The sequence below is a fragment of the Leguminivora glycinivorella genome, chromosome 23, assembly GCF_023078275.1.
Source record: "Leguminivora glycinivorella isolate SPB_JAAS2020 chromosome 23, LegGlyc_1.1, whole genome shotgun sequence".
NCBI lineage: Eukaryota > Metazoa > Arthropoda > Insecta > Lepidoptera > Tortricidae > Leguminivora > Leguminivora glycinivorella.
This window is the reverse complement of record NC_062993.1, coordinates 2,473,216-2,489,756: the sequence shown is the minus strand read 5'-3', so window position 1 is coordinate 2,489,756 and position 16,541 is coordinate 2,473,216. Positions and strand designations below refer to the sequence as shown.

General features: G+C 34.4%; 1 protein-coding gene across 2 annotated transcripts in view; it reads right to left on the bottom strand.

Annotated features, from left to right (window-relative positions):
• Window positions 1-15,080, bottom strand: part of LOC125238256 (protein Skeletor, isoforms B/C) — a 75,062-nt gene extending 59,982 nt beyond the window's left edge. Inside the window, exons 1-2 of one of the 2 annotated variants that reach the window (XM_048145531.1) lie at window positions 14,969-15,080; window positions 4,789-5,155 (exon numbers count right to left, since the gene is read on the bottom strand). In XM_048145531.1, the coding sequence (XP_048001488.1) occupies window positions 4,789-4,849 (61 nt within the window). In that variant the 5' untranslated portion in view covers window positions 4,850-5,155; window positions 14,969-15,080. Of the gene's footprint in view, window positions 1-4,788; window positions 5,156-14,685; window positions 14,723-14,968 lie in introns of those variants that run through there. The other variant, XM_048145532.1, reaches the window with a different exon arrangement.
• Window positions 15,081-16,541: the final 1,461 nt, after the last annotated feature.

Below are 16,541 nucleotides of genomic sequence, written 5' to 3'. Positions count from 1 at the left end.
CTAACCTTGGAGTAGATGAGAGGATCGATCCAGCAGGCAAGATAGACTTTACAGGAGTACAATAAAGGTCAAAAGTAATCCAAAATATTGCTAACAATTAAATAAACTACATAAAATTTACAAACTGACATCAATGTCATTAGATCCCTGTACACTTACAGTGACCAACAGATACACAAATATCGGGACACGCCTCTGTAACGTTTGTGAGAGCGTTGACAAGTCCGATATATTTGATCGCGACTGTACCTAGATTATAAAGTCAGACCAAGGTAGATCTGCAGCCATGAGCCATTGTATCGACTATCAAAATCGTCCTAGTAAAACAAAATAGCTTCTCTTATAAACAATATGTTTTTACCACACCAACTGATAAAGGCAAGGCACTGTAATTTGGTATTCGAAAACAGATAGCAAAATTGCATTTTATTCACAAGAGTGCAAAGTAATTTCATAAAATGTTAACTTGACATCTTGAGCTGGCTGGTAGAATTTACCTATAAATGATGATTTTGAATCATAAATATTAAATAAATTGATATGTTTCACTCGGCAGCAAAGTTTGTTTAACCGCACGTGCCAATATTGATACCCGAGCAAGCGAAAGATTCCAATATTGAACCGCGAGCGTAGCGAGTGGTTCAAAAAGTAGAATCTTGACCGTCGCGAGGGTTTCAAGGCACGAAGGTAAACAAATTTGCCCCCTTGTAAAACAAATAACTATTTCTGTGTCTAATATTGTTCTTTGTGGGGTATTTTCTCAAACAAATATAAAAAAAATGGTTTTCACAGAATCTTGCCCTGCTGTTTTTGAGTAAGTCCTACTCAGAATCGACAGTATTCTCCATACCATAATCCATAATTAAAGATGCGACAAAATGTCTATTCTTTCCCTCACGACCATTTCCATACAAATTTTTGAAACATTTAGTGGGTAGTGAGGGGTGGAGGAGGGGTCGCGAGAACAATCACCAAAAGTATTTTTTCTAAGGTAAGTAAATTTTATGTTTTTCCTACTCAGAATCACGAGCCCTTTCGATCTAGGCCAAAAAACAAGAGACAAAATAATTTTAAGAAAAAAAAACCGCCTTCCTTTGGGGTTCTGGTGATAAATACTTTCAAATGTTGGATTATGTTATCAATTCGTCTGTATATTTTTTAATGTTTGTTATTCGATATCTCCTTCATTTCTAAACCAATTTTGAAATCTGGATGATTCTGAAGTACTTACAGATGAGAATGATTATCAGAACGGAACTCTAACCAGGGGCGGCTCACTCTTCATCAGCAGTTCCACTGCACCAAATGTCACTGTTCTGGACGTAAGTGCATGTTGTTCTTATAAAAATACCAAAGTCACTATAAGTGTGCCGTTCAGATTTGAGGAGTTCCGTTCTGACCATCATCAGCAGTTCCACTGCACCAAATGTCACTGTTCTGGACGTAAGTGCATGCTGTTTTTATAAAAATACCAAAGTCACTATAAGTGTGCCGTTCAGATTTGAGGAGTTCCATTCTGACCATCATCAGGAGTTCCACTGCACCAAATATCACTATTCCGTACGTAAATGCATGCTGTTCCTTTAAAAACACAAAAATCATCATATGTATGCCTTTCAGATTTGAGGAGTTCCCTCGATTTCTCCAGGATCCCATCATCAGAACTGGGTTCCGAGAAAAATGGGACCAATCTGTATGCATATACATTCAATAAAAAAAAAATTTCAAAATCGGTCCAGTAACGACGGAGATATCGAGGAACAAACATTAAAAAAAATAAAAAAATAAAAATACAGACGAATTGAAAACCCCTTCCTTTGAGATTTGGAAGGCGGTTAAAAAAATAAAACCGCCTTCAAAAATAAGCGCGTTACAAAACACGGAGAAACTAAAAAGCCAAAAATAATAAACCTTTCAATTCAGATTTCTTATCGTATTGCAATAAGCTAAACATCCAAATTATAAACAAATCAATTATTTTTGTAGTCGGTACCAGACCTGTTCGTCGCCTTGCTATTGCCTGTTTGCCCCACCCAACCATACATAGGCTGGTACCGACTCCAAAAATAATTGATTTGTTTATAATTTGGATGTTTAGCTTATTGCAATACGATAAGAAATCTGAATTGAAAGGTTTATTATTTTTGGCTTTTTAGTTTCTCCGTGTTTTGTAACGCGCTTATTTTTGAAGGCGGTTTTATTTTTTGTTGAAAAGTTTATTTATTTGTTGATTTTTAGTGGTTCCTAGTGATATTATATGTATCAGTCCGAATACATGTACAGTAGTGAAAGAATTATCCTTAAACTCCTAACCATTGAGGAGTTGACCTTCCATCATCAGCTCAGCCACATAAAATTATTACCATCAGACGTAAATACTGGTGTACCTTTGAAAAATAGACTAAAAACATTACATGTGCCTATAACATTTGAAGAGTTCCCTCGATTTCTCCAGGATCCCATCATCAGACCCTGACTTGGTGCCAATGGGACCATCTCGGGGTTATACCGGTTCGATCAAAAAAAAAATTTTGAAAATCGGTCCACGATTCTCGGAGATATCGAATAACATACATACAAAAAAAAAAAAAAAAAAAATATAGTCGAATTGAGAACCTCCTCCTTTTTTGAAGTCGGTTAAAAATGGTCCCAACCGTTTATAACCGCTGTACAAAGTGTTTGAAAAATGGTAATGAAGTGGAAAAATTAATTTTGGGACGCTTTTTTTACCTAGTAGCATCGAAAGGGCTCAGTGATTCTGAGTAGGAAAAACATTAAATTTACCTATTTTAGAAAAAAAAGTTTTAAATCTTTTTTCGCGAAAATTCCCCGGGACGACGGGTGCGTAGCCGAATGGCACAAACGCTCACGAAACGAAAAGCTATGATATCTATCCCTATCGCTCTTGCGTATTGGCGCGACAGAGCCGGATTACGTTTCGTTTTCGTTTGGCGTCGGAGAAATGCCATTCGGCTACGGGGCCGGACCGGTCATCGATCAAAATGGGCTCGACGAAATTCGATAGACACGTATGACGCAAAATTACGTAAACCATCGTAATCTGATATACCAGTATTTAGAGCTTGTTTAAAATCGTACTTTCGGATCCGACACACATGAACGCAGATCTCATCTGACCTAAGTTTAATAAAAAAAAATATATTGGGGACACCTTACACAGATCAACTTAGCCCCAAACTAAGCAAAGCTTGTACTATGGGTGCTAAAGCGACGATATACATACTTGAGTTAGTTACCATAGTTTGCGTCAGAACATTACACATCGTGCGTACCATTGTGTTTGGTAACCTATGGTCCCTCGAGTAGGTAACTTATATCAAAGAGGATCGAGTATTATAGAGACTTACTGTCGAAGTAAAATGTGTAATCACAGTGCATAGACTGCCATCTCTTGACACAGACTTAAAACTTTTGAACCTCAGTTTTGACAATTTGGCCCATATTCTTAGTTTGATATGTGTTAAAATGTCAAACATTAATATTAGCGCCATCTAGCTGAGCGTACCCCGAAGGTGTAATGCCATCTTGGCCACCGTACCTTTTTCTGTATGGTACTGAGATACGATTTCTTCTTAGACTTTATCTGTCTATACGGAGTTATATAATAATATGTCTTTGCTTATATGTAACATGCGTTACTAAGATGTTACGTGCAGTTTATACTATAGGTACTAGTGTGTAGTGTTGACATTTTACATTATTAGCCAACGGAGTTTAAATTTTTTGGGATTACACCGGGGAGTAACAAATTGGGGATCCTTTTAACTATAGTGTCATATAACTTCTAACTTTAGTGTTTATATGTTCATATAAATATATTATATACCTAACCTACTTAAAAAATGTGCGCACCATACAGAAAAATTATGCATGATATTTGTCAAAAGTCCGTTATCGGATATAGACAAAAAGGTAGTTTAACTCTACGATCAGGCAGGCAATTATGGTGGCGCGATAAATGATAAAACATCTGGCCGTCCCTATCGCACTTACTAATAGTGCGATAGGGACGGCCTGATATTTTATCGTCTATCGCGCGACCATGCTACCCGTGCTGATTTTAATGAAGTCCTTCTGAGAAATCTTAAAAATGCTTGTTATGTAAACAAGTAGGTATAAATTAGATCCGTGAAATAAAATGTTTTCCTCTTTGGCTTTCATTTTATGACTTCTCAAAAGACAAAACATGAGATAAAAGAGATTTTTATCTTAACAATTTTTAAGTAGAAAAACTCAGTATTAATAATGATTTCTTTATTTTTTTTATTTACACTGACTATATCATTCCGAATAGACTATGTAAATTTTTAAAGTCTATTTATTTCCAAAATATGATAATAGAAAAGGAAAAAAAAACTTATAACAAAAGTACTCGATTTTTAAGAACATTATAATTATTGAAATGTAAACACGAAAATTACACATACATTAGACTTATATTGACCGGGATATAGACCGTAATCACGGTCTATATCCCGGTCAATATAAGTCTAATGAAAATAACCGTGAATCATTCAAAACTCTTATTACACTTACATTTTGAATCAAATTATCATTCCTTATATTTGAAATCTTTTAGTGCGTTTTCACATTATCTGATCCGATATCGTATGTCGGACCGATATACCATACATTATAGACGCCATCTTGGATTTTTTCTATTGAAATCCTTCCGACATCCGATATCGGATCGGATAATGTGAAAACGGACTTACAATGTCCCTAAAAGACGAGTACGAAATACAAATGTCTAGCAATATTACTTACCGGCATACAGGGCGAGTAGCACCAGACATACCCCTTGCGGGGGCGTTCCACGCCCCGCCATTGGTCGACGGGCGGCACAGACAAAATATAACGATGTACAGCCAACTTTCCCGCGTTTTCGCACTTTTCCCCGCACTATTTTATTTTTTAATTTCCGAACGTCACTTTGTTTTTTTTTTGTTTTTTTAAACGCGTGTGTCGCCGGCCAGTGTCGACGGAGCACTGACTTTCACGTTCCGATTATGTAATATGACGATATGATACGTAGCCTTTCACTTGCTTCCATCTTGTAAATAACTTCATTGTTTTGCTTATAATCTATTTATTGTCGACCCTTCAGTCTTGTTTTTAGCTACGTTTGTTATTGCTGAAAAAAAGCGGTTATTTTTTATCATATGTAGGTACTGCACTAGGGACATAATTCATAAATTATATTTTTATGGCACCAAATAAACAGGCTGGCCGGAATCTTTTTAACTAACTAAATAAAAAAGTATTTTTGTAAATAAAACCAAACACCATTTATTTATGCCTATACACCGTGTTTTTTTTGTTTTCCGTTTAATTCGACACGTAGTTAGGTTCATCATCAGGAATCACCCTGTATATCGCTTTTTTTTAATTCGAAAAAAAAATATTACGTTTCCATACATAATATATGAATTAATTAGTGTGAGAGGACCTTAATTATAACATTAAAGTCATTGTCAAGTGTTTGACGGCACATGTCAAAACAAATAACATTAGGAAGTGGTAAGGGATGCCACACACGTGTTTAGTAATTTTTTTTTATAATTCGATAACCGTAAGGGTTAAGAGGTTAGTTTCTTAGAGAAATTGATTGTATTTGAATTAAAGAATCTTGTGTGTGTGTGGATTGAGTGAGCACCTTCCGAAAATAAAAAAAAATATGCTGATCATTTAGTAAAAGTTCTAAAACAATTGTAAAACGAATCTCTGAATTTGTAAAAAGATAAATCAAAAGATACAGCCATTAACATGTGCTCACTCAGTTCTCACAAACTACCAACGAAAACAGTGAATATATTCATTTAACATATAATATTTATATACTAACATTTAGTAAAAAATAGGCCAATATTTAATTTAGTAAAAAATATCTTACGATTTGTAGCACCTAAGACACTCGAAAGTACTTCAACATTTAGTAAAAATTTTTACTAAATATCCACCATCTAATATTTTATATTCGTTGTCTGGTTTTAAAGATATTCAGACATAACTTTTCTCATACAAATGTATCAAGTAGGGTGACCACACTATGTCGGCTCCTGATTTTCCCCACCTTCCCATTGTCATATTGAGATTGGGGAGTTTCGTTCGTTCAATTTTGATAATATTAAACTAATACCATATTAATTATCCATCTGCAAACTGTTTTTAGGTTATGTTCTTGGCCTAGTGATGATGTGTATTGTGTAATTTTTATCGACGTCAGGATAATAACCATATCGACATGCATGCATTAAAAAGGACATGAATGATAATTGGTAAGAAACAAAGAATATAATACTTCACTAGTAAGAAACCAGAACCTGGTAATCTAATCGCGCTAACAGATGAGCGTACCGGATTTGTAAGTGGGAGCGAGAAATAGTTATTCTTTTCTCGCTCCCACTTACAAATCCGGTGAACTATTATCAAAATTGAACGAAACTTCCCAATCTCAATATGACAATGGGAAGGTGGGGAAAATCAGGAGCCGACATAGTGTGGTCACCCTACTTGATACATTTGTATGAGAAAAGTTATGTCTGAATATCTTTAAAACCAGACAACGAATATAAAATATTAGATGGTGGATATTTAGTAAAAATTTTTACTAAATGTTGAAGTACTTTCGAGTGTCTTAGGTGCTACAAATCGTAAGATATTTACATTTTTAACTTTCTCAAAACGTGTGGACTGAGTGAGCACTTACAAAACTTTATTATAAAAAAACCTGACACGTTAGTGGTTTGTTTTGTATTTTACAAATTCCCATTTCACTTTTACTAAACTATACACATATAATAGCGGTCTAAATCTTATGTTTTTCATCAAAATTCGGCTTTTCAAAAGTGTGTGGATTGAGTGAGCATAAGAAACTATTTGTAAAAAATTTAATACGTCACTAGGTGATCTAATATTTATAGAGGTAGGTTGGCCTATTTTTTACTAAATGTTAGTATATAAATATTATATGTTAAATGAATATATTCACTGTTTTCGTTGGTAGTTTGTGAGAACTGAGTGAGCACATGTTAATGGCTGTATCTTTTGATTTATCTTTTTACAAATTCAGAGATTCGTTTTACAATTGTTTTAGAACTTTTACTAAATGATCAGCATATTTTTTTTTATTTTCGGAAGGTGCTCACTCAATCCACACACACACAAGAATCTTCCCTTAAAGTTAACGGAATTCAATAAAAACAGGATGTATATTTTCAGTCAAAGTTCAAAATTATTTGTATTATTTTTTCAGTTAATCTTATTTTTAGCTAAAATTCATATCTCGTTTGCACATACGTATATCCTTTTGGATGCCGCTTTGAATGTCAGAGTTAACTCAAATCGCAATAACCTCCCACGCAGTATGCAAACATAAACGCACGCCTACGTAAATGTTCATAGCAATCACAGCTTTGTCAAATTTTGCAGAACATGCTGACGGACAGGAATCTAATCTATTGATGCATATAAAACTCCCGATATAGTGGACAGATTTTCATGAAACATGGCTAAGAACACTCCCGACTAACTTAGCTTTTAAACAAAAAAAAAATCTAAATCGGTTCATCAGTTCGGGAGCTACGATGTCACAGACAGACACGCACACAAACAGACAAACAGACAGACAGACACGTCTAACTTATAACACACCGTCGTTTTTTGCGTCAGGGGTTAAAAAGAAGTTATTTGAGTAAAAAGAAACCGGCCTTTTGCTGACCTTATACATATACCTACTATACCGGCCAGTAGTATACCTGGGCATTTTCAATTTTATTTCTAAAATAGGTAAATTTAATGTTTTTCCTACTCAGAATTACGGTCCCTTTCCATCCTACTAGGCGGAAAAAGGCGTCCCAAATTTATTTTTTCCACTTCGTTACCATTTTTCAAATTACAGTATTACACTTTATACAGCGGTTACAAAGTGGAAAGTATGTAATAATAAAAATTTTGGGACCATTTTTTGTCTCTTGTTTTTTGTCCTAGGTCGAAAGGGCTCGTGATTCTGAGTAGGAAAAATATAAAATTTATCTACCTTAGAAAAAAAATGCTTGGTGATTGTTCTCGCTAAAATGCCCACTTATCATAATTATTTATGACTTTTGTATAAGATATAATTTAGGATTTGTTAGCTGTTCGTCCAATACGCAGTTCGTCCAAATGATTTTTCAATAAGCATTTCGTCCAACACGCATTTAGTCAAACATGCATGTCGTCCAATAGCATTTCGTCCAAATGGTATTTCAATTAGCATTTCGTCCAACACGCTTTTGGTCAAACATGCATGTCGTCCAATAGTATTTCGGCCAAAGCGTATTACGTCAACAAGTATTTCGCCTAACATCAATTCGGCCAACATGAATTTAGTCCAAACGAAGTACCACAGAATTATAATTAACCCAGAATGAGTAGTAAAGTAGGCCAAAAAGTGTGTCCACCTGAGAGGCTTGTTTGGGCTGGTGTCCCTCTCGCACTTATTAAATTAATTAAAAAAATTAAATTAAATTAAATTAAATTAAAATTTATTTATTTCAAGTAACACAACTCATAATTTACAATAAAATATAAAAAATACACAGACACAACACACATACTAAAAAGTCAAGCAGCTGTGATTTTATTATACAGCTGTGATTATTGACAATGTCAACATATCATTTCTATGACAACCTATAAATTTTAGGCAATTTAACTTGAAAATTATAGTTTTATGCTTTGATTAAAGTAAAATAGCGGAAGATACGGCACGTCAATACTAATTGTCAGCTAATAAATGGCACTACACACTACTACATACAAGAAGACCCACACAGCTATGTAAATTTACGCTATTGAACGACAGAGACACACCGATTTATTACGACGGTAGTGCGAACGAGACAAACGCGCGCATCGAGATGAGCCTCTTTCCAAGTGTCATGACAAAGCTCTTTAATAAAGATTTAAAAAAAATATTGCAAAGAATCAAGAAGCGTCAGCAGACAAATTGGAGTATAAGAATTATGCAACATATTTTTTATGAAAACAAAATAAATTACTTATTATTTATTACTTTACTATTTTGCAATGTGGAGCGATGTTTGGTTTGGTGTAAGTAGGGTTACCAAAAAAAAAACATAATTATTAGTATATTTTTTTATATTTATTACGTCTTATTTTTAAACTAAATTATGAACTTATTAACCAAAATTTAGATGAGGCACTTTTTGCCACAACTGTCAACAATATCTTATTTGATACAGACATTAGAAAAAAGCGCGTGGAGTTCCTCCGCGCGAAAGAAGTGAAACTTCGCAAAATTGAAATGAAAATATAAGAGCTTGATGACATGTGTCTCACTTAGGGTTGCAAAAAATACGGTTTTTTCTGGCTTAAAAAAAAACATGAAAAAAAAAACGTGAAAAAAAAAACCAGTTTTTTTTCTGGAGTATGTTTTTTTCTAAAGTACGAAATCTCAAAATTTGCAAAACAGTTTTAGACTTAATGTTAACTATTAAACGAATAACTTAAAGTTCTGGTCTTATAAAAGTAACATTTTACGAAATGTGTAGTTGGTAGTTATCACTATTTACTGTTGGCAAAACGACCGCCTCTCCGCGCTGCACGTAGCATCGGGGATTCCCCAATAAACGTTTACTGAATGTTAATCGTCTTAAAATGTACGTTATTGTTATTGAAACACGTTACAAATGTTACAATACAAGTCACGAAAAACCGTTATTGTCGAATTATTTGTTCATGTGAAAAAAAAAAACATATTTAGAAAAAAAAACCATGGTGCTCGGTTTTTTTTTCATAATTCTGAAAAAAAAACATTTGTTTTTTTTCTATTTGCAACCCTAATCTCACTCACAACACACTATTAGTTTTTTAAAATATGAAGTGGCTGAAATTGATGGAACTAAAATAGTGACCTCATATTTTTTCTTTAAGAAAAACCTTATTAAAATTGCTTACGATAGGGTACTTTCCTATACTTAGAATAATAGTTATTTACAAAACTTTTCCCCTCACTATAGCGAGAAAAGTCGAGGCGTCCAGTCTGGCTCTTGTCGTTGTTTACGCACTACAATAAGCCTTTTGTGTCTGACAAGTTCATCTCCAGGAAAACTAGAAAACAAATAAACATATTTGGTGCGAGTGAATTAAAAAAAATCTTGTTGATAAGGCAAGCATTTTTGCAACAAACTTTAGTTGATAATTATTTTATTATTTGTAAATAAAAATAACAAAATAATGTACTACTAAAGTTTGTTGCAAAAATGAGGTCAAATATCATTATATAATATATCAAAAAATTATATAATCAATCAACAATCAATACCAGGTAAAAGTTTTATTATATAAATTATTTATTATGATCAACATTTTATGCTGACGCTACCGCGAATGCAAATCTCAAAAGGCAGTCTTTGAGCGTCATTAATGTATCATGCGTATTTGGTCGCACGTCAATGAAACTTATATTTCTATCCCGCTCTGCAAAATGGCCGTCAAAACAAAGACTGAATTTCTAATGGGGTGGCAACGCGCATGTGACACTTTTTGAGTTGCAGGCGTCCATAGGTTACGGTGACCGCTTTACATCAGGCGGGCCGTATACTTGTTTGCCACCGACGTAGTATAAAAAAAAAAAATTTTTATAAATTATCTTAGAAAATAAAATTTTTCATGTACTTACGAGTGAATAGTGATTCCATGCGATTTGTTTTTCCTTTTATAATGGTTTGTGCAACGCATAAAAGCACACGAAAGCATTTTGGTTACGTTTTACCCATAAGAAATAATTTATAATTTCCTCACGTCACACATCTCACGACATCCGATGCGCACGCAGTGCCCATTGCAACTGAAGGCAATCAAGCGACGGTCGCTTGATTTTTGAGGGCCACATTTGAGTGGCGCGTCACCTATCTTCCGCTATTTTACTTTAATCAAAGGTTTTATGATTATTTTTCGATAAAAATGTATGGAGCGGAAACAATAGTGTCAAGAAAATCATCTCACTCACACACTCAACCGTTATAACCTCGCAGATGGGTATACTACGAATTATTTGTGATTTTTTGGCATACTACGTTTTTCCGCCGCGACTGAGGATTGAAATCAAAACCCATTTCTCATGTGTCAACAAAACCCATTTCAATAAAAAAAACCGGCCAAGAGCGTGTCGGGCCACGCTCAGTGTAGGGTTCCGTAATTTTCCGTATTTTTCTCAAAAACTACTGAACCTATCAAGTTGAAAAAAATTTTCCTAGAAAGTCTTTATAAAGTTCTACTTTTGAGATTTTTTCATATTTTTAAACATATGGTTCAAAAGTTAGAGGGGGGGGACGCAATTTTTTTTCCTTTAGGAGCGATTATTTCCGAAAATATTAATATTATCAAAAAACGATTTCAATACCTATCTAACAATATATCACACGTTGGGGTTCGAATGAAAAAAAATATCAGCCCTCACTTTACATGTAGGGGGGGTACCCTAATAAAACATTTTTTTCCATTTTTTTATTTTTGCACTTTGTTGGCGTGATTGATATACATATTGATACCAAATTTCAGCTTTCTAGTGCTAACGGTCACTGAGATTATCCGCGGACGGACGGACGGACGGACGGACGGACGGACAGACGGACAGACGGACAGACGGACAGACGGACAGACAGACAGACATGGCGAAACTATAAGGGTTCCTAGTTAACTACGGAACCCTAAAAAACCTTAAAATGTCAACATTGGTCTTTTTTCCATAGAAACAGTAAACAATTAAAAAAAAAACCGCAAGTGTGGCGGTAACTTGTGGTATACGAAAAAATGATTGTGTCCTTTTAAAAGAACATCGAGCTTTAGGCGGTGTAGAAGATAAGTCTAAATGAAAAACATAAAGAAGCTTCCTCTTAACAATTCAACACAGAACAGGCAAAAATATCATGCATCCATACTAATACTATAAATGGGAAAGTGTTCGTGTCTGTTTGTTTGTCTGTCTTTCACGGCAAAACGGAGCGACGAGTTGACGTGATTTTTTAAGTGGAGATAGTTGAAGGGATGGAGAGTGACATAGGCTTTTTGTCTTTCTAACCCCCCACTTCTCTAAAATGGGGGGGGGGGGCACTTTGTTTGGAGCTTTCCGCAATTTTCGAATTTGACGCGAGCGAAGCCGCGGGGCAAAAGCTAGTCATTTTTATATTAATAACTAAATATTTGTAACAAAACACTATTTTGTGCAATTAATTTTTTTTGGTCTTATGCATTTTCTTCGCGTTTCTATTTTAAAAAAATCCAACATCCTGGACAGTACAGTGTTCAACGCGTAACTGTTTTTTTTTTATTTCAATTGTTAGCACTTTTCGCCTAATCAGTAAAAATACATTTGTTTTTTTATACTACGTCGGTAGCAAACAAGCATACGGTCTATGTATGTCTTGAGAAAAGCTCTAGTTCAATATTGGTCTCATTTTTTTCATAAAAGCAGCATTTATTACGTAAAAAGCTGAAAGTTCTTTGAGCGCGAACAAAAACTCACCTCGGTTCATTAAAACTTTAACGTTAGCAACTTTCACTTTGATATTTCAGAAAAGATTAAACTCATTTTTTACGAAGCTTAGTCAGTCTTAAAATATTAAATAGAAATAATTTCTTAGAATACCGGGAGAATTTATTTCTGTAACTTATTATTCGGAGAAAGATTTAGAGTAACAGATTATCTAAAATAAGAGAATACTTAATTTTACTTATAAAAGTACCTCTAGTAGGTAATATCTCACCTACGCATACCTACCCACCTGTCCCTTTATAAGAGAGTATAATGTTGTCAGGTTTTGCTTAGTTTTATGGATAAAATGCGTAGAATTATTTATTTATTAGCAAATAGTAACTTGGACGTTTCATTATTCTCATCATTATCAACAATAAATCATGGATTGGATTTATAACACAAATTCAACGTAGTTTTTCGGTTAAGATTAATTTAAATTTTATTTGTATGTATTATAATGAATATCGTAGGTTTTATATGAATATCTGAAAAAAGATATATTTGCAGAGTACCTATGAAAAAAATCAGAGTAGTAAAAAAAAAAAGATTAAAACAATTTAGAAAATTATTTCTTTGTCACAATTGTTTCCACGTGTTCATTTTTAGGGTTCCGTAGTCAACCAGGAACCCTCATAGTTTCGCCATGTCTGTCCGTCCGTCCGTCCATTCGTCCGTCCGTCCGTCCGCCGATAATCACAGTGACCTTTAGCACTAGAAAGCTGAAATTTGGTACCAATGATATGTACCTACCCATATCAATCACGCCGACTAAGTGGTAAAATAAAAAGTGGACAAAAATGTTTTATTGGGGTACCCCCCTACATATAAAGTGGGGGCTGATTTTTTTTTATTCCAACCCCAACGTGTAACATATTGTTGGATAGGTATTTAAAAATGAATAGGGGAATCGTTTTTTGATATAATTAATATTTTCGGAAAGAATCGCACCTAAAAAAACAGTGTGTCCCCCACTCTAACTTTTGAACCATATGTTTAAAAAAATATGGAAAAAAACACTAAAGTAGTACTTTATAAAGACTTTGTAGGAAAATTATTTTGATCTTGATAGGTTTTTGAAAAAAAATACGGGAAACTACGGAACTCTACACTGAGCGTGGCCCCACACGCTCTTGGCCGGTTTTTAACACTGTGCAAAATGCAAAAAAATAGTAAAGAAACTTTTCTTGTAAACCAATGTTTACAAGAAGTTTTTTTTTGTCCTTTGGACATTAAGGACATTTTGTTTGTCCTCCTGAGTTCTGGCAGCATTTGTTTTGTTTTTGAATTTGGATCCTTCAGTTGGAACCCAATAAAAGTTCAAAAAAAAACGTGAGGACTGAGGAGGTTATCCAAAATATATAAAAAAAAAACAAATGTTACTAGTAACGTAACAGGAAACCAGCGCGCGGGAAACGCGTTTAGTGAACTGCCGCCATTTTGGATTTGGGCATTTCATTTCGGAGAATATCCTTAGAGAATTTAATGTTTACATACATTTATTCATTTTAATATGCGTGTAAGCATACAGTAACGTAAAGATCAATGAGGATTTAGGGAAAGCTAGGAAAATCGGATAACAAAACAATTGATCTCTCTTTTCTTCATTAGGAAATCAGGAGTTTTGTTTTTCGCTATCCTGGCAAATAGAAAATGTAGTAGGAAATATTTGAAATATATTGTTTTAATTTATTTTGTTTATTTTTATTTCTCTATTATTGTTTTAGTTACAGTACCAACATTTTTGTAGGTATTCGTTTTCTGATCATTCTAAAAATTCTAATGTTACTCTCTAAATTGCGATTTTCATCGCAATGCTCATCATATCGTAACAATTGCGACATTTTGGTATTAAAAGCCACCCTAAACCAGACACCCTTCACACTTCACTCGGAAAACGCTTTCATCAGCGATTCTAAACCCCTGCTATCAGAAAAATCGAAAAACCATAACATTATGCCGCATTGGACCCCAAAACCGCTACGGAAAAATCAATCCTTCACGAGCGAGCGTTCGAAATTCAAATTTAGAAACGATTGACGCTCGACGTTTTTCTTTTTTAAGACCGCCACAGACAGTCAGACTTTTGTTTAAGGTGTTTTATAGATTAAGTAACAATATTTAACCTAATGTGTGTGTTGCTGTTTGCGTTGCGCGATACGCGCTTGCCGCTCGGCGGCGGACCGGGTACTGATTCTAGCGATTCTCCCCACCAAAAACGGGGAGCGTAGAAAATTTTCCCGGTATTCAGGGAAATAGTAATCTTTGATCTTTCCTTTGGAGTGGGCGTTTGATTAAAGTTGATTTGACAATGTTCTCGCCCACACTTTGTTATAATGAAAGTTTATTAGAAGATTGATGACACGTGTAGATTAATGAATGGATAATAAGAATAAGACTACTAGATACCTTCAACTCTTCATTCTCCTTGCGTTATCCCGGCATTTGCCATGGCTCATGGGAGCCTGGGGTCCGCTTTGACAACTAATCCAAAGATTTAGCGTAAAAATACACTTGTTTTACGAAAGTGACTGCCTTCCAAACCGAAGGGTAAATAGGCCTTATTGGGATTAGTCCGATTTCCTCACGATGTTCTCCTTCACCGAAAAGCGACTGGAAAATATCAAGTAACATTTCGCACATAAGTTTCGAAAAACTTAAACTTCTATTTTGGCATTTTACTGAAATATTCGTGCCCGAATTAGCAAACATTTTAATTAATATATTAAGGTAACGAACCCAATCATGGACAGTTTAAGAAAAATTTTCACCTATTATTGATATTTCACTCTTAAATGTAAAAATTCTACCGCTAAGCGTGTTAAATCTTGAATGTCCTATCCTTCTTTTACATTTCAAGCGTATTGCAGAATGGATATTCCTATTAGTTTCTTCATACTTAACAAATTAAAACTAGGTGTTTTTTCTCCAATTATGGACGGCAGTTCTCCAGTAATGGATCCCCCATTATGGACAGTGAAATAAGTTTAAAATTTTACTTTTAAAGCCAACTGATGCTCAATGAGTCAATTTTATATACCATAAACACAATTAGTTTGAGTTATTTTAACATAGGATTGTTTCGTGTAAATTTTGGTTTTGTTAATTGTTCCTTGTCCATCATAGGAGGTAGGCAGTTTTTCGGTTCCAGTAATGGACACTCGCAAAATAACGCTATTTCTTTATATCTTTAGAGAGTTTAGAGCAACAAACTAGTATGTTTTATACCTTATCTCATGCTTAATGCAGTAAGTCAAACGCATTCAAGTTTACACCGAATATTATTTTTTTATTATTTTATACATGAACTCAACTCTCTTAGCAACATTACTAAGAATTCGTCTTGATATTTTTTTCAGTAAACTGATGAATTTTATATCTTGTCGCCAAATCCTTCAGAAATAACCGAATTAATTGAAACTTCAAAATGAAACAGCTCTACAACTCTACTTTATGGTACATAGCCGTCAGTTTTTAGAAACTAATTTTAGATTTTGTGTTTTTTTGTCCATAATGGCATCACCGTCCATTATGGGGTATTTCACTGTAGCATATTAATAAATATAGGAACTTCCTGAAGGTCAGTTAATTAATCAGCCACACTGGACATTAGTGTAGGTGTGTTGTTATACTCTGTCGAACAAGTCTGTCAGTAAATAAGAACAAAGAAAACTATACGCATCCTTTTCTTTAGGGTGCTATAGAAAAGGATACCTATAGTTTTCTTTGTTTTTATTTACTGACAGACTTGTTTGACAGAGTATATTTAATTATATTTTTCGTAAAGGATAAAATCTATGCACTCTGGCAACCCACTGTAGACCAAGCCCGCCGAAGGCGTACACATAATCTATACTAATATTATAAATGGGAAAGTGTGTGTGTCTGTTTGTTTGTCCGTCTTTCACGGCAAAACGGACGACGACGAATTGACGTGATTTTTTAAGTGGAGATAGTTGAAGACATGGAGACTGGAGAGTGA